Source organism: Hyperolius riggenbachi, chromosome 3 (assembly GCF_040937935.1).
Source record: "Hyperolius riggenbachi isolate aHypRig1 chromosome 3, aHypRig1.pri, whole genome shotgun sequence".
Taxonomy (NCBI): domain Eukaryota; kingdom Metazoa; phylum Chordata; class Amphibia; order Anura; family Hyperoliidae; genus Hyperolius; species Hyperolius riggenbachi.
Genome location: NC_090648.1, coordinates 34,023,338 through 34,041,323, shown reverse-complemented (window position 1 = coordinate 34,041,323; position 17,986 = coordinate 34,023,338). Strand labels below are relative to the sequence as shown.

At 42.5% G+C, this 17,986-nt stretch overlaps 1 protein-coding gene and 1 long non-coding RNA gene across 3 annotated transcripts in view; one reads left to right on the top strand and one right to left on the bottom strand.

Annotated features, from left to right (window-relative positions):
• LOC137562537 (uncharacterized) overlaps positions 1-17,986 on the bottom strand; it is a 36,800-nt gene that overhangs the window by 14,324 nt on the left and 4,490 nt on the right. For both annotated transcript variants that reach the window (XM_068273968.1, XM_068273969.1), the window contains exons 3-11: positions 17,522-17,614; positions 17,320-17,447; positions 17,102-17,242; positions 15,825-15,887; positions 13,693-13,854; positions 11,400-11,496; positions 7,998-8,230; positions 6,903-7,065; positions 3,496-3,704 (exon numbers count right to left, since the gene is read on the bottom strand). In XM_068273968.1, the coding sequence (XP_068130069.1) occupies positions 3,496-3,704; positions 6,903-7,065; positions 7,998-8,230; positions 11,400-11,496; positions 13,693-13,854; positions 15,825-15,887; positions 17,102-17,242; positions 17,320-17,447; positions 17,522-17,614 (1,289 nt within the window). The remainder of the gene's footprint in view (positions 1-3,495; positions 3,705-6,902; positions 7,066-7,997; positions 8,231-11,399; positions 11,497-13,692; positions 13,855-15,824; positions 15,888-17,101; positions 17,243-17,319; positions 17,448-17,521; positions 17,615-17,986) is intronic.
• Positions 592-17,776, top strand: LOC137562540 (uncharacterized). The gene is made up of 2 exons (XR_011030133.1): positions 592-689; positions 17,124-17,776. It is a non-coding gene; the product is annotated as an uncharacterized lncRNA (long non-coding RNA).

Genomic DNA, 17,986 nt, shown 5'->3' with positions numbered 1-17,986 from the left:
TTACTCAAGTTGCTTAACATTACAGAAAATATTTGTTGGTAGGTTGCTATGGGCACCACCACTACACCTTTGTCTGGCACCATACCACAGAAAGTGAGATAACTTGACACTCATCACAACAGCACAGGAGATAGAACTGCTTAGACATAGTCAAAGGTTAAAGGGGCACTTCAGCGAGAAACTGGAAGAAACGCGCTTCTTATTTGTATACGTTTGCACATATTTAAATTTTACAGAGTAAAAATGAGCCATCAATTACTTTTCTCCTATGTTGCTGTCACAGTAGGCAGTAGAAATGACAGAAGTGACAGGTTTTGGACTAGTCCATCTCAGTCATAGTTATTTTGGTTGAAAAAAGACATACGTCCATCGAGTTCAACCAGTATAAAGTACAACTCCAGCCCGTCCCCCACATACCCCTGTTAATCCAGAGGAAGGTGAAAAAAACCCTTACAAGGCATGGTCGGTCTCTTCATATGGGATTCTCAGCAAGGCTTTTATTCTTTATAAAGATATTCCCTAAAAAGGATTCAAACAATGATGCTGACCAGCTTCCCTGCTCTACAGTTTTTTGGCAGTTGGACAGAGCAACTGCCATTCACCAAGTGATTTTGAAATCAAATATATCCCTGAGAATCCCCTATAATGAGATGGACTAGTCCAAACCTGTCAGATTTCTACTGCCTACTGTAAGTGACAGCAACATAGGAGAAAAGTAATGTATGGCTCATTTTAGTCTGAAAAAAAGTGTACTTATTTGTATAGGTTTGCACATATTTTAAATTTTACAGTTTTTTGCTGCCCCTTTAAGGAGTTTGCTGAGGTAACGAAGATTAGATTGCTTTATTCAGAAAAGGATACAAATGTGTTCAGCAATCAGTCTGTAGAATCTTATGCATGCCATGCAAACTTGGCCTATCCCTTGTGACTAGACCAAGCTCTTATGGTACATTTATGCTAGTTGCACTTAAGGATACCCGAATTGACATGATAGACATGGGTATGTACAGTGCCTAGCACACAAACTATGTTGTGTTCCATTTTTTCTTTCTATGCCTGAAACGGTTAAATATCAGGTATGGAAGTGGCTGACTCAGTCCTGACTCAGACAGGAAGTGACTACAGTGTGACCCTCACTAATATGATATGATATTCCAACTATAAAAACACTTTCCTAGCAAAATATGACTTCTGAGAGCAGGAAAGAGATAAGGGTCAATAGTTTAGCTCTGGAATACTTCAATGAATGTGTCATTGAGCAAAAACAGAAAACTTTTAAAGTAGATTTAAATATAAAATACTGGAATATCTTGAAAAGTCATTTTTAGGAGAAGGATAGATACAATCGTTTTTTCATTCGTTTACTTTCGCCTCGTGTATCCTTTAAGTATATACAGCATACAGGTAATGGAAGTTAATAGAAGGTTGAAGTTTGAAGCTTGAAGGTGGAAGGTGGAAACAAAGCGAGCTCTGTAGCTCCAGCCTAGATTTATATACTAGCCTCTAAAGAGTTAAAATGTGACATCTGAGGGGTGTATAATAATCATGTCGTATCTGTCAATCACCTGTAGAAGCTTACAGAAACCGGCTATTGGCTCCTGTAGTCATGTGACTGACAGGACACTGCACACTCATATAGCCTGCATAAGGACCCATACTCCAAAATAAGGTAATATGTCCCTGGTATGTTCTAGCTGAATATGTTTATGGGTCTTGACCATATTTTCTTTTCAAAGAACAAGCTTGTGTTTTCTGGTGCTTGCCACCAGCTGGTCTGGCCTCTGCACTGGATATCTGCTACGGCCTTGTACCTACCCGTAGAACGTTACTACTAATCTCAGAACCAATTCCTCCAAATGTCTTAGTCATTTAAAGAGACCCTGCAGAGCAAGTCCTTTCCTAAAACCAGTTAGGTAAAGTGACTGAGGCCTCTGAACCCAAGCATATACTGGGGGGGGGGGGGGGGGAGGCTAGTAATAGTTCCCCAAGAGGGGTCATATACTATGGAATTTTATGGAGAGAAATATTGCCTATGTTGTGTACAACTGTGCTGATTTACAATAGCCACACAAATTGTATTAAGGTGTTAATTACTGCCCATGTTTACAATCACATTTTAGTCAGCGAGTTGAAATGCATGAACAAACCTCACGAATGGTTGGAGTTGCTGTGCATTTCTATGAGTTAATCACTCTGGACAAGTTGAAATGCACAGAAACTTACTTTATCATTCACACCAACAGTTATGCAGGCACACATTAGCTGACCATCTAATTCGATTATTCTAATTGAATGGGATGAAAATTGTGCTGGCCAGCGCATTTCCAACCGACAAAGCAACCAATTAAAGGACAGAGATTGGCCAGTCAATCGTGCATGCTCGAAGAGGTCAGGCTGAAGTTGGTAGGTCAGGTGTGCAGCGGCTGAATTGTCAACAAGCGACGAAACCTGCTGCAATGTATAAATTTATTTAGTGTGTGCATTCATACATGACCTGTCAGGTTTCAGCCACCTTGCGGTTTCTGTCCATCTTGCTGGCTTCCGCATAAATGCTGGTGGCGCATAGTGTCTGATGTCAGATGTATGCACCACTCATGTGTATTTGGCTGTTACCTGGTGAGATGGATGGACACCAAGCAGAAGCTGCTACAGGACAGATTATGTATAAATGCGCACTACATTTATACATTTTGGAGGCAGCAGCTGGGCAGACGTGGCGGGCTCAGCCGATTCCCTGATTTCATACTGAAAAATCGGGACGGGAATTGGCCTGTAGTGTATGGGAAGATTTGACCAAGAGACACTTCTAATTAGATTAGAGATAAAATTTGTCTGTCGAATCTGCCCAAAATCTTCTAATGTATGGCCACCTTAAGTCTATGGACTCATGGTCCTATGTAAAATGCACACTATGTGCAGCAAGTCAAAACTCACTCAGGCTAGGTGCACACAGCAGAAACACTAGCTTTGTTGAAAATGCTGCTTTTTGCCACTAAATGAAGTCTATGGGCTGCAGAAACACAGCATTTCATGTGATGTGCACCCTGCCCGAGTGTGAATGAGCCCTAAAGCTTGCACAAGGTGCATGAGAGATTAAATTTATAGATCTTTAAATTCAGCTTTAGGGCCCTTTTCCACTAGCAAGGACAAGTGCCAGCGGTTGCAGTTACAATTCAGTTCTCAAAGTTCAAAAATTCTTAAACACTTTGCTACACCCTTGCAGTCTTCCAATTGACACTACTTTGGAAGACAGCAAGGGTGTAGCAACTGCCATAGTAATGCTGGCTATAGGGCCCAAGCAGTAGTTGGTGTAAGCCATTTTCCTGTTTTTCCTCCATGGCCATAGACTGCAGTGTATGTTGCATAGGAATCTATATTGGCCTGTCAACATATCCTATAGGGTAGCATTGCTTACAAGTGCCAAATTCTGCTATGGGGCCCCCAAATCTCTAGCTATGCCTCTGGAAGACAGCACTTCCTAGTTCTATTGGTTACCTTTTTCTCCACCAGAGGATCAGAGAATGGCACAGTGAGGTAGAAGACCTGTGTGTTGTTGGGGTTCACAGCAGTCATGACAGTCATCCCTCTTGGAGTCAGCACAGTCAGTGGCACAGGAACATGGTCTAGGACGAAAGACTTCAGGCTGACATCGGAATAGAAGTTACCAAGAGACACATTGAAGTAGCCACCCTCTTTGATGGTATCTGAGGGAATAAAAGTATGACCAGATCAACCATCCAGATGTCTCCACTCTGCCACTGATCTGTATGACCCCATTCACACGAGTGTTTTGCTGTGATTATGGTAGAACGCTCAAACGCTAGCACTTTTTAAAAGTGCTAATGAAACCCTATGGGCCCGTTCTTACTTGGGCGGTTTGCGCTAATTGCTGCAAAATGCGAAAAGCAAATTTGTCGCCTGCACCTTTTTCAGGCGATTTCCTGGCGATTGTGTTTCAGTGCTATAGAAGCGCTAAATGCAATTGTGGTAAAAGCACCCGTGTTCAGTGATTGATTTTTCCGTGCAAAATCTTGGGGGAGGGGGGGGGGGGAGGCAGTTTTGTAAGTGTGAATGGGGCCTTTCAGTTAGAACATGGTTAAGAGGTGTAAACATTAGGACATAAATTTGCCAAGACCAGATAAGGCTTTTTTTTTCTTCCTGAAGCCTAGGTGCATGAAATCTTAAATTGTCCTCCAGAGATACACATATACAGACTATAGCAGCCTACTGCCTCTCCAATCCACATTAGTTGTGAGCAGCAATGCACCTTTCAAAAGTTAGGTTTTTCATTGGCATACATTTGAAATTGGCGCAGGATACAGCCGGTATATGGCATAAGTCCTGGCTGTGTTAATTACCATTCCCCTCCAGGCTGCCATGGTTGGTGGGGAATGATAATTTGGCTTCCAGCTATTGCTGGAGGCCAAATTATTGCGTTTTAAGAGCAATGTCAGCTCAGTCTTCTGACAGTGACGATGTTACTGAGAGCTGCTATAGAAGTAATCCCCATTATATAGTCTATGCTGGCACTGGCTGCGCCCAAATCTTCCTGCGCTGAAAGGACTGCTCCGTTTCATTGCGCTCTTATTTTAGAAGCTTCAATATAGAGTTCTTGTTTAAGTGCAATGCAGAACTTGTTGCAAATTCTTGGAATGCTTTGTTCTCTCTACTAACAGAAAATGCCGAGTGAAAGCAGAAGTCCTATCATTGTCTCACACTGCCCCTAGTGACAAGTGCCCATACATACACATTACAGTAGAAGGCAAATACAATAAGGTACTAAAATTAAATTAGCCTGGAGCATTTCAAAGCCTCTAAATTGGCTGCTTAAGTGTTATATGCACATAGAGAGGCAAGTTTGTCCTATAGTAATAGGCACTGCTAACCATGTAGCCATAGCCCAACTGTTACTCTTCCAGGACTGATGTAAATATGCAATTTAAAAATGTTTGACTAAAACATTACTCTTTTATCGATTGCTTATTTACAAACATTAATATGAAGGAAACCTAATAAGAGGACCAGTGTTTTATGAAATCTAAAGCTGGCCACCAATGGTCCAATTTCTAGCGAAAAATAGTTTGAGCGATCAGAAATTCTTATCTGATTGGCTGTAAATAATCTCCATTGGTGGACACAATTGATTATGAACAAGTGAAAAAAAAAAAAAAAAAAGTCAGCCAAATGAATTTGTCGAATGAAAATTTGGATTTTCTTGGTGGTCGTGATAGATAGGAAGCAATGATTGGTTAGTTTATTAGTGAACGATTTTTTGTCCAATCAGAATTTGATCGCTCAAACGATTTTTCACTAGAAATTGGATTAGTGGCCACCTTAAGACAATTAGTTTATGGATTTGTGGTATGCATGACAGGAGCATGTCTGGAGGTGTTCCTCTTAAGATGGCCACTAATGGTCCAATTTCTAGCAAAAAATCGTTTACTACACCATCAACTAACCAATCATTGCTTCCTATCATGACCACCAAGAAAATCCAAATTTTCATTTGACAAATTTCAGGCGACTTTTGTACTTGTTCAAAATCGATTGTGTCCACCAATTGAGATTTACAACCAATCCGATCAGAATTTGATTGCTCGAATGATTTTGTGCTTGACATTGGACTGTTAGTGGCCAGCTTTACCTCAAGAGTTTGAGGTATGCATTGCATGTAGCTGCCACTTACAGTAGGCATCTGATTGCTCTTAAACAGGGTTTGGACTAAACCATGTCATATTGGGGGCCTCAATGATTTGAAGATGTCCTAGCAAGGACTGCAAAATATGCATGCAGGCATCTTAGACTGCCAATGCTAAATAAATTCTGTCATGATGAACTAGTCCAAATCCTATCCTGTCTAGCTTCCTTAGAGGCAGATACAGTAATGGTCTACAAAATTGCCAGGATGGAGAAGGCTAGACTGGAGGAACATTAGGCTGCAGTGGTCACCTCTATTCAGACATCTGAGGTAGTGTTAGTTTCAGATGCTCATTACCAGTGTCTCTCAAAGCTTAGTCACCATTCTCTTGTCAGGTAGTTGGGAAAGTAGTTACTGGTCAACCTTCATACTTTCTAGTATCTGTATAACAGCATGTTACCACTATGTAGGTTACATTAAGGGTACTTTAAAAACTTCCCTGTTTAAGTATTTTACCCGATATGGCTTTAAGTTAAAGGCCCTCTTGTTTTTGTATTTCCCTCCAGTAACTTCAGGGGGTGGTGACCTGTATAAGCAGGAGGGCCAGGCTAGAACCTGCCCTCACTATGGTTATTAAATCTGACTGCACTACCAAGATATTTACCATCACTATGGAAACAGATTGGAGGACCATTATGCTGGACTCCTTAAGGACTTGTACATCTCAAATCCACAAAGGACAGTTTTCACTTGATTATTCATTGATTTTTATTTTTAAAGCCTTTATATTTTATAGGTTCTGGCCGTTTCCTGTTTCACTTTAGTAATCATTAACTATACTATTTTGTAGCTTTATACTCAAATCATTGATTATATCATGGAATGAATCTGCCCTCTGGTGCCATACCATATTGGAAGGTGGTGTATAAAGATTAGGCTGTTAACCAGTATTCTTGTTGGCAAGAATAGCCGAGAGGTTCCTACCACCTTAATGGTAGGTGAGGGTAGCGTACCATTATTGCAGATAACGATTGTGAATTAGTGTCCTGGTCTCTGGCTCTACTGAACACTGTAGCAGATTGAGCAGTTGTGCCCATGTAGGCTGGGGTGAGCAGTGACAAGCCCTTATAGGTCACCAGGAATTTGGACTCCAGATCTACAGGGCAAGTCCACCATGGCTGCACTTCAGTCAAGTTATAAACCCGACATTGCATTCTCCAGTCCTGTAGTGTCCAACAATGCAGGAGCAAGATCAGATACTTACGGTCTATGAAGACTGGTATCTGCTGGATGATGGGTGCGACCACCGGCTTGTACTGTGTATGAGTGTGGAGGGTGGGGTCCTCATCCTTCAGTCCCAGCCACTGGCGCTGCAGCATCAAGTTTATACGGTAGGTTGTGACGTATGTATTGTTTAGGATATCACTCTAAAAAAAACAAAAACCGAAGTGACAAGAAGAGATTAAACAATAATGCTGCCATGAGCTTTGATATTGAGAAACAAATCCTGTTGAGTGCAGCTGCAGTGTCAGAAGTGTAACGTGAGGAAGGTGCAATGTCAGTAACAAGAGGTCATGTTACCTTACTAGATCTGTATGAAATCTGGGCCAGAACCCAACACCCTACAGCTATGGATGTGACCTAATTAGGTCCTCCAGAAATTAACATGTAATGGGGCCCTAGGCAAGGTAGTAAGTAGATTTATCCTCTTGCTCAACCTCTCAAGTGGAGAGGTCAAAGGTGGCCCCCTTTACACCCACTAGGCCCCAAGCACCTGTTTAGGTTGCCTGTGGATGATCCTGCTCTGTCCTTGATAGACAGCAAGCCATGGAAGGACATGCCTGAACTTGGGGAACCATGGTACATGTCAGTTTGTCACTCTGGATTCCAATAAAAAAAAAAAAAAAAAAAAAAAAGGAAATAAGTCTGTATGGGGAACTTCCTGTTAAAATATGAGCTGGGAGGAAATTTTTGGTCATCTGGCTAAAGTCCAAACAAGATGCAAAGAAGCCACTCAACCAGGACTAGCAGCCTGGTCCATGGTGCCAATCCTACTGTGGGTCACCCACTTCCACATATGAGGAAGGGGGAAACCCTGAAACAAGTTAGCTACCAGTTGGATTAAACGCAAGTTTAACCACTATTGGGAGTGCTGCCTTCATATCTTTTATCTGGCTAAAGATCTTCAGCCTTTTAGAAATGCGTACCATACTTAGTCTAAGAATGTTTAGAGTGACTAGAGGTCTGTTCTACTGAATCTACGCTATACAAGAGGAAGTCCTGCCCTAGTAGACTGATTCATAGTATTCTGCCTCTGGAACCAATCAGGAGTAGCAGACACCCTACAGTGAGAACCCACCTCTGTGTTTCCTCCAGGAGCTCCAATTGGTACAGTTACTGCCACGGTGTCTGGTGGCACTCCGTCTGGCTGCTCTTCAAGTTTGTAGACACTTCTCTTAAGTTCATCATTAGAGAGCAGCTTCCCATTGATGCCCATAGCAAAGGTGTGTTCTACAATGCTTCCGGTCACTAACGGACTAAGGAAGGTAGGAGACTGCCAGGACAGAAAAGATCCCAGGACCACTGGAGGATCTGAAAGGAGAGATTTTAGAAGCCTCAGAAGAGGACCCAGTTTGGAAAGCATGACAATCTAGTTAAACATAGGTGTGATCAAAAAGTCAACCATTGTAACAGGGCTATGGAGGCTACCACATTTTCCTTCAAGCCATCAAGTTATGAGATAACGGACACCACTCACAACCCCACCGGGAGCAGGACCATGGACAGCCAAGCCCTGGGATACCATGAAAGAGAGGTCAGCTTCTCTGGTAGAGCAAGTCTGATCTTTATTGATAAGCGATAATGCTGGACTTCCAATAGGTCACATGTATCAGAGCCTCACAATAACTCCTTAGTCATAGCTAAAACTATCTTAAAATGACCACATTTGTACAGGTATAGCTCCACCACAAGTGGGTGGGCCTAGCAGTTGTAGGTAGAAGTTAATACCTCTTTTTGCCCTAAAGGTACCCGTTATGTACAAAACATCCATAAAAGTACAATACACAAAGTGCTCAACTAACAAAGAAAGCCCCAGCTTTCAGAGAAGACAGAAATACATCAAAAAGGAAAGTGGGGACAGAAGGCATGCATGTCAAATGGGATCCTAAAGATAAGTTTTATGATCCCATTTGACATGCACGCCTTCTGTCCCCATTTTCCTCTTTTTATGATGTATTGGCAACCTGGTATTTAGGTCTTCTCTGAAATATCCACCACCTTTAAGGGCAAAGAGGTATTAACCTTTGCCTTTAACTGCTATTCAAGCTAGGCCCACCCACTTGAGGTGGAGCTAGTACAAATTGTGGTCATTTTAAAGAGAATCCAAGGTGTGTTTAAAGAATGTTATCTGCATACAGAGGCTGGATCTGCCCATACAGCCCAGCCTCTGTTGCTATCCCAAACCCATTAAGGTCCCCCTGCACTTGGCCATAAACCACAGCCATGCTGTGAGGCTGTTTTTACATCTGTAGTGTCAGTCTCGGCTGCTCCCCGCCTCCTGCATAGCTCCGGTCCCTGCCCCCGTCCCTTCCCTCCAATCAGTGGGAAGGGATGCAGGCGGGGACTGGAGTTCTGCAGGAGGCGGGGAGAGCAGCAGACTGACACTATAGAGATAAACACAGCCAGCTCTGACAAGCTGTTTGTCAGCAGCGTGGCTGTGATTTATGAGGGATTGCAGAGTGCAGGGGGACCTTAGGGGGGGGGGGGGTTTGGGATAGCAACAGAAGCTGGGCTGTATAGGCAGATCCAGCCTCTGTATGCAGATAATATTCTTCAAACCCACCTCGGGTTCTCTTTAAGATTGTTTTAGCTATGATGACTAAGGAGTGATTGTGAGACTGATTTGCATGAGCTATTTTTATGTCCAGCACTGTCATAAGATCAGACTTACTCTACCAGAGAAGCGGACCTCTTTCATCAAGTTATAAGCTTTCTGTATATTAACCACTTCTACAGTATATTTACATCCTGTGACTTCATCTAAGCCATGAGAATGTAGATACAAGTTGTGTAGCTGAAGCACAGCTGTGCAGGATTGTGCTTGCTCCTGTGCACACCCCAGCAATACTGCAGCACTAATTGTGATAGGGCATATACGTTCACTGAGCCAATAAGATTTGTACCAATAAAAAAATATTTAGTTCATAGTGAAAGCTACACTAGCACCATTTCAGAATCAAATACCTTATGTTTCTGGCAAATTTATGGTGGCAATAAACAGAAATAGCCAAACAAATTTGTGTTTTTTAAATACAAAACCGTGCTTATTTTTAAAGTGGAATTGGTAAAACCGAAACATTCCCCCCTTTCCTGTTTATAGTGCATAGAAAACAGAAGGTCATACAATGAAAGCCTAGTTAGTTGGGGAAGGGGGGGGGGGGGGGGAGTGTAAGTATAACATTCCTGATTAAACATGGATAAAAATGTCAAAACTGCTCTGGTCCATATGGGGGAAACAAGGACTGCATGTAAAGTTATTAATACTGTTAACCGGTTCCTCCCACAGCAGTTCTTGTGGAGCTTAACATCTGGGTGATTCTTACTAACATTTCAACAGCATTTGGACCAGACTAACTTCCTGTCAATTTATTGGTCCAAGTTTCATATAGTTCACATTTGAGTTACTATACTTGCATCATCTTGATCCTTAATGACACCCCTTTTTGCATCTGAGACACAGGACTGGATACCCCATACAGCGCTAGGACAAGGTCCTCCAGCACCCAAGGCTGAGAGACACCAAAGTATGCTCCCCCTCCATCCCTCCCACCCCAGCTGTCATACTGATTGCTATTAGACTAAGATGTGCCCCAGGGCCCCCAACACCTTAATCTCTAGTTACTGTCATGTATCCCCTTCTCTTATTTTTCTCTACTTGAAACAATAGCTGAGGAGTTGTGCCCCCTCCTACACTGCGCACTGAGGCTGGAGCCTCTCACCACACCATGGGTCTGATATCACAAGAGGCAACATTCTATGCAAGTCAAGGTATCCAAGGGAGATTCATAAAGGGCTTAGGATTGCCCAAGTTATGCCCTATTTGCTGGAAGGGATTGATTAGAAACAGTTTTTGAACCAGCCCCTCAGGACCATAGATTCATGCAGTACACTAAACTTCTAGTGTAAGGCAGAGTTGTTAAAGTCAGAAGCATTTGTTTTACTGGAGGCACCACCACAGATTCGGTTTTATATCTAACAGAACTTGGAATCAGACAGGATTTTTCCAGGTCAGCATTTTACAAGGCCCTTTAAAGAGAACCAAGAATTGAACTTTATCCCAATCAGTAGCTGATACCCATTTTACGAAATAGAATGATTTTCACAAACAGACCATCAGGGGGCGCTGTGTGACTAATTGTGCTGAAACCCCTCCTACAAGAGGCTCTGAATACCGTGGTACTCCTGGCAAACTGCCACAATGTAACAATGTTCACAGACAGGAAATGGCTGTTTACAGCTGTCTACCGCTAGAAACAGCTAAATAACCTGCCCACAGTAACAATGTCACCATGTAATAAATGTCAGAATGTGAATCTGGGAGAGGAAAGATTTTACAATGAGCAAACACTGACTAAATCATTTATACATTGTAAAAATGAAGCACTTTTTTATTACATTATTTTCACTGGAGTTCCTCTTTAAGGTGAAGTTTGCAAAACAGCTTTGTAGAGGAAGACCAGCCTAGCAAGAGAATACTCACCATTTGGACAGGCCATTGTTGTGTTGACATCAAGTGTCAGCAGAGTCTGTGTGTACTTCATATCACTTACAATCAGGTCAATATGGTAGCTTCCAACCTGAAAGCAAAAATTTAGGAAGGTCAAGATTTAAAATGGTAACACAATTTCCAACTTAGTTTGGGGGAAAGAAATGGGCCTTGCTGCAGGTCTCCGCTAAGATTTGGGCCAAGCACAAGGCTTGGTTGTGACACTGATGACTTAATTCTACATCTCCATACACCACACCATGGTGGGTGTATTGGTGAGGCAGAGTTCCCTCCCCTGTAAGGGTGGTGGGGTCAGTGCAACTTGAAAGTCTACGTGTCCATGGCATGAGCCCTTAGTGCTCACGCCGCTGCCCAACAACAAACGATATAAAACCAACCACAAGTAGGTCCATTGGTAACAGCCAGTTACTAAGCAAGTCTGTACACAGCCTTTTTAGTTGAGAAACGTAGTGTTACTTCACAGAACAGGTAGAGCCTTGGTAGCAATAATGCTTGACCACTCAGTTGAGCTTCAAACTCCCATCCTTCACTGAAGATCTACTATGTAAACCTATGGCTTAAAGGAATGTTCACATCCAGGATTGATCCAAGGAATCAAAACAGGTCCTGACCACTACAGGAACCCTATAGACATTTCTCAGAACTGCTACTTCATAACTCTAGAATTAGGACATACTGCAATCCAACTACATACTTGAGACATCAATACTGATGCACATTTGTATGATAAATTATAGCAGCATAAGAAGCACTAGGAGGGTGGGCCCTGCCCTTGTGAGTTTACAATCTGGAAAGTTTACAATCTGGAAAGTTTTGAATTGGAGACACGGGTTAGATTAAAAGTATCAAAATTTACTACAGGTAGCACTGAAAGGTATTTTGGGAGGATGTTTCAAGAAGGTTTCCAGGCTATAAGCATGATGGAAAAGCTGTGGGGGAAAGTTCCAAAGGAGAGGGGAACACTTGTGAGAAGTCCTGGATGCAGGAGTGAGGTGACAAAGCTAGACAAGAGGGTCTCTCCCAGGAGGAGTAAAGCTCAAGAGTGGAATCTGGAGATTAAGGAAATTTAACAAGCTTTATATAGAGCCTAGTATGATTGGAGTATTTTAAAAAGTCTTAAAGGATACCACAACTGACATGTGACATGTTGAGATAGACGCGTGTGCAGTGCCTAGCACACAAATACCTATGCCGTGTTCATTTTTTTTCTCTGTGCCTGAAAGTTAAAGTGGCTGACTCAGTCCTGACTCAGACAGGAAGTGACTACAGTGTGACCCTCCCTGATAAGAAATTCCCACCTATAAAATACTTTCCTAGCAGAAAATGGCTTCTGAGAGCAAGAAAAAGATAAGAGGAATTTCTTATCAGTGAGGGTCACACTGTAGTCACTTCCTGTCTGTGTCAAGACAGAGTCAGCCACTTACATACCTGATATTTAACACTTTCAGAGAGAAAAAAAAGGGAACAGCATAGTTATTTGTGCGCTAGGCACTGTACATAAACATGTCTCTCATCATGTCACATTTCAGTTGTGGTATCCTTTAAAGACTGAAGAAACTGCAGCAGTATAGAGGACTCCTTACATGACCATTAGGGGATAGTTTACTCCCTTGCCTTCAGAAATGCACTGGTTGGTTGAAATAAGCTGGGTTGGTGTCAGGTTTTAACTAGTAAAACATTCATTAAGCTTCAAGGGAACTTTGAGGGATATGGAGGTTTCCATTTAAATACCAGTTGCTTGGCAGTCCTGCTGATCCCTTTGGCTGCAGTAGTGGCTTAATCAGACCTAAAACAAGCATGCAGCTAATCCAGTCAGAGCACCTTATCTGCATGCCTGTTGAGGGGCTGTGGCTAAATGTATTAGACATCAGCAGGAGAGAGTCAGGCAACTACTATTTTAGAAAGACATCCTCAGTTTAGGTTCCCTTTCAGCATTTACCAAAGCTAGCGACATAGGAAGAGTCCAGCTTAAGATCACATGACCTATTGATCCCAAGAATCAGGCCACTCTAGCAGCTGCACAGAGACAATACGTAGGTCTTCTGACATAGGTACACACTTCAACTATGATTAGCCTATCACTGACCAATCTTACCACCTCTATTATAATGGTTTACCTACACAATCAGCTCCTATTCAAAATATGTTTTTATACTACAGGTGGCAAAATTGCTCAGTCACTGACCAATCAAAACTGGATACGTGTTGTGTATGCATCCAAGACCACAGCAGAGGTAATAGTTCCATTTTTCCAGCAACATCTTACCATCACCACCTGCGACTCAGGCATATCGTATGGTGCTCTGAACACCACTCTGGTCAGCGTTGCATTGACTCCATAACCCCGTGAAATAGCATCTTTAGCAGAAATAATGTTGACTGTATCATTCACAGTGAACACAACTTGCCATCTCTGAGGTATTCCAGACTGAAAAACAAAAATTGGTATAATGTACAGTAAAAGCCACACCAGACAATTTTTTTAAATATCTGTTCAAGAATTGCAATCAATTTCTGACTGATTGTAACATTTCAAAATTATGACCAATGTACCACACCTATGATTAATTCCCCCCCCCCCCCAATTATGATAAAAAAATGATTGGAAACTCAGAAAATTGCTAGGGTGTATGTATATATTAATAAACTAGCAATCCAACACACCATACAATCTGTAGTAGAAATCTGTCATTCCGGATCGATTTAAATTGAAACAGGAAATAGATTGGATTTCAGTCGAATGAAAAAAGCTTTCAATTGAGATGCGATTGTTTTTATTGAATTACTGTAAAATTGGATCATTTTATTGTATGGCCACCTTTAAGCTCGACACCATACAATCTTGGTTGTACATATTTACCAAATCTATGTATGTTGTTTGCCAACAGTAGAGTATAAAGATAAGGAGGTCTTCAGATGTCTGACAAAGTACACAACTTAACCCTTTTCACAATAACCTACAACCCCTGCACTTTTGGTGCTCTTGAGGGAATGTGGATGATTGTGAAAATGCTTCTGCCATCTGGAGCAGCGTTCCAAGGAAGCAGGAAATTTGGGTGCATGAGGCAGGTGGACAAGGGTGCCGCCATTCACTCCCATAATAAATATTGTTTAATGGGCGCCCAAACAGGAAAAAAGGGCGCCGGAGAAAAATGCGCATTGCCGCATTCTGCATGCGTAGATATGTGACAACGTGTATTTTTGTACGCATTGTGGTCTGCAACAGCGCTAATTGCAGTAGGGAATGTGTCCAAAAATATGCATGGCGGCCGGCCGGTGAGTCGCCAAAAATGAAACTGACAGCGGGGTATCGGAGGATTCCAGAGTGGCTCCGGGGGCACAGGACTGCTGCAGGGGCTGGTAATAGCCCCAGGTAAGTGAAACTCTTTACCCCGTGTTCAGTTAAGGTTCCCTTTAATGTTTTATAACTGCTTCTCATGATTACACATTTAATTTATATTTTTAAACAAAACATTTTAAAATGTTATTAATGCTCATCACAGGGGGTCTTAGGTTTAGGCACCACCAGGGGGGGGGGGGGTCTAGGGGTAGGTACAGGGAGGGTTCTGTGTGACAGTAGGGTTAAGTATAGTTTTAGTAACATTCTTACTAATCTTTTATAAATTATACATTTCACTTTTTACACAGGGAAGATTAATGTTTTACAATTCTGATTTCATACACATTTAGTGATTTTTAACTCTAAGACATTTTTAAATGAAATATAGCACAATTTTTTTAAAAACGTTATTCATGCTTCTCGTTTAAAACCCTGCGCCCTTTAACGTACATGTGTTCCAACCCGGTCCTCAAGGGCCACCAACACTGCATGTTTTGCAGAAATCCACAGATGTAGTCAATTAGCTCTGCTGAGACACTGATTACCCCACCTGTGATTGAGTGGTTTCCTGTTACTGTTGATGGGCCTTGACAGGATTGGGGAGCTAGGATCTGTAGTTCCTCTAGAACAGGAAGTGACCCATCAGGGGGTGGGGCCAGCTCATGTTCTGTAGCCCCACCCACAACTGCAAACTATAGTTCATGCACTAAAGAGACCCAGACTTGTCCCACACTGACAGGACAATGCTGGACCAGATCATGCACCCCTTTTAAGCCCAATGCACCCATTCAACAACATGTGGTTCAGTGGCAGGGTATATGGACAGAAGATTTGGGTATATCTAATAGTTTGATGGATTGTACAAACATTCTGCAGTGCTGCACCTGCTAAAGATTTCTCCACCTGTGATACAATTTAGAATTTAAATCAGGAAGTGAAAAGTTTTACAAAAAGGCAGACCCTGCCTACATTTTAAATTAAATTTTCAGTGCAGTTACAGTAATCCTGTCATGTATAAAGCTACCAGCAAGTAACTCCTACACATGTACTGTACTTACCAGAGGGCTGGCCAACTGGAGACTTTGAATGATGGTAGCTGGAAATATCCTCACCACAGACACCTATCAGGAAATAAGATATTTAGAAAAAATAAAAAAAAACCTCCCCAGTTTTACATGCCATGTGCCCCCCATAAGCTTCCCTGGTGCTAGTGGTCCCCCACCCCTAATAAGGCTTCTCTGTAGCTTAGCGTTTGAAACCACTAGTGTATACTGTATGTAAAGCAAATGCAGTGGTGTACCTATACTCAAGGGGGGCCTTAGGAGCTAGTATGCAAAGAGTTATGATAGTCAGTGGCATATTGCAGCTTAATTAATGGCGCCTGCGAATGGTGCACGGTGTTGCCGCTAGTTTGCCGCTTATCGCTATTTAACGTTAAAAACTTTTAGCCATAGACCCTGAACAAGCATGCAGCAGATCAGGTGTTTGCATTATAGTCAGATCTGACAAATCTGCATGCTTGTTTCTGGTTTGATTCACACTACTGCAGCCAAATAGGCCAGCAGGGCTGCCAGATGACAACTGGTAATGTTTAAAATATGGCAGTCTCACTCAATATCCTCATTACAGTTTGAACTCAAGCTGAACTAGAGCTGAACTCAAGCACACCACACAAATACAATGTGTACAGGCTTCTTTGTACTGAGCATGCACAAGTATGGCCGGCAAATGCTTAGTTTTACAAAGCTACTTGTGTGCAGGAAAAAGCCCTGACATGCACCTTTGATCTACTGGGCATGCAGAAACATGCAACTAGGAGCATGGTCAGAGGAGACAATACAGAGATGTACTACCCATGTATCCAGCTTCTTCCTTACAGGTTTGATTTTATTACTAAGCTATATAAAGCTACACCTGTACACAATATACTATTATAGCTGCTCATTTTCCTTTCCCTTTGAACTTCCCTCCTCAACAGGGCCGGTTCAAGTAACAGTTGGGCCCTAGGGCAAAATTAGCCTGGGGGCCCCCCCAACAGACACCCCCCGACCAAAAAGCGTCATTAGAGGCCCTTTGTTGCAGCCAAACTTCCCTCCTGGGCCCCAGAGCTGGCTGCTGACCCTCCCCCAATCACCTCCCAACTCTAAAGACTCTGCAGAGACCCTGGGGAGCAACAGTTAACATGGGGAGGGACACCTTGGGGCCCCTACAGGCTCTGGGGCAGTTGCCTATTTTTTCCTATGGTAGCTCTGGCCCTGCTCCTCAAGCTAGTATGGTCTAGGTGAGCCTGTTCTTCAATCACAGCAACATCTACAACTTGGTTTTTATGTCTTACCTCTATGTAATTCTCTTCACAGACCATTTCCCTGTCATCCCAGACATCTGTAGGCTGGCAGGCCATCTTCAGTGGGTACAGAGTGATACCAACATCTTGGAGCACTCTGAACTGCACATAGACGTCAAACCGCTTGTCATTCTACAGAGAGAACAGAGACATCAGTGAAGATCTGCAGGAGAGACCATGAAGCCATCTACTGGCCAGGCCAAACCTACCGTATTGTTCACCCAGCAGCCTAGAAAAGAGATCCGCACTTCGATATTTCCAAACACGTCATTTGTGATGGTGTAGCCACACTGCGCAGCTCTGGGAGGAGTCATCACATCAATAAAGCCAGTCTTATCTGTGGACAAATTGGGGAGTTAGTAAACTCACAACTCCCCTACTCTGAAGAACTAGACAATGAAAGGTACTAACTCAGTGCTTCCAGCTGCCATAGACTTGAGCCAAAGAAATCCTTATCTATCCAGATCCAAAAGAGGCGCCTGCGGCATTCAGTTTGTGACGCATCTTAAAGAAAAAGATGATTACTTTCAATGTTTTGAGTTAGTCAAGCCATGCTCACCTGCTAGACCTTGACATTCCAGGGGTCCAGCTACAACCTTTCAAGTTAGCCTTCAAGTTTGAGACATCTTACCATATATCCTCAAATATAAGTTAACCCGTGTATAAGTCTACTCCAATATTCTACTGTCTTAAGCTGATTTTTTTTATTGACTCAAGTATAGGTCTACCCAGCAAAGTTAATGGCTGCACTTGGGGCTCAAGAGGAGTTAATGACTGCATACAGCATTGCAGCCATTAACCCCTCATGTCCCTTAAGTGCAGCCAATACTCTTACCCCTCCCTCCCATGCTACAATAATTTACTCCTTTTATGCAG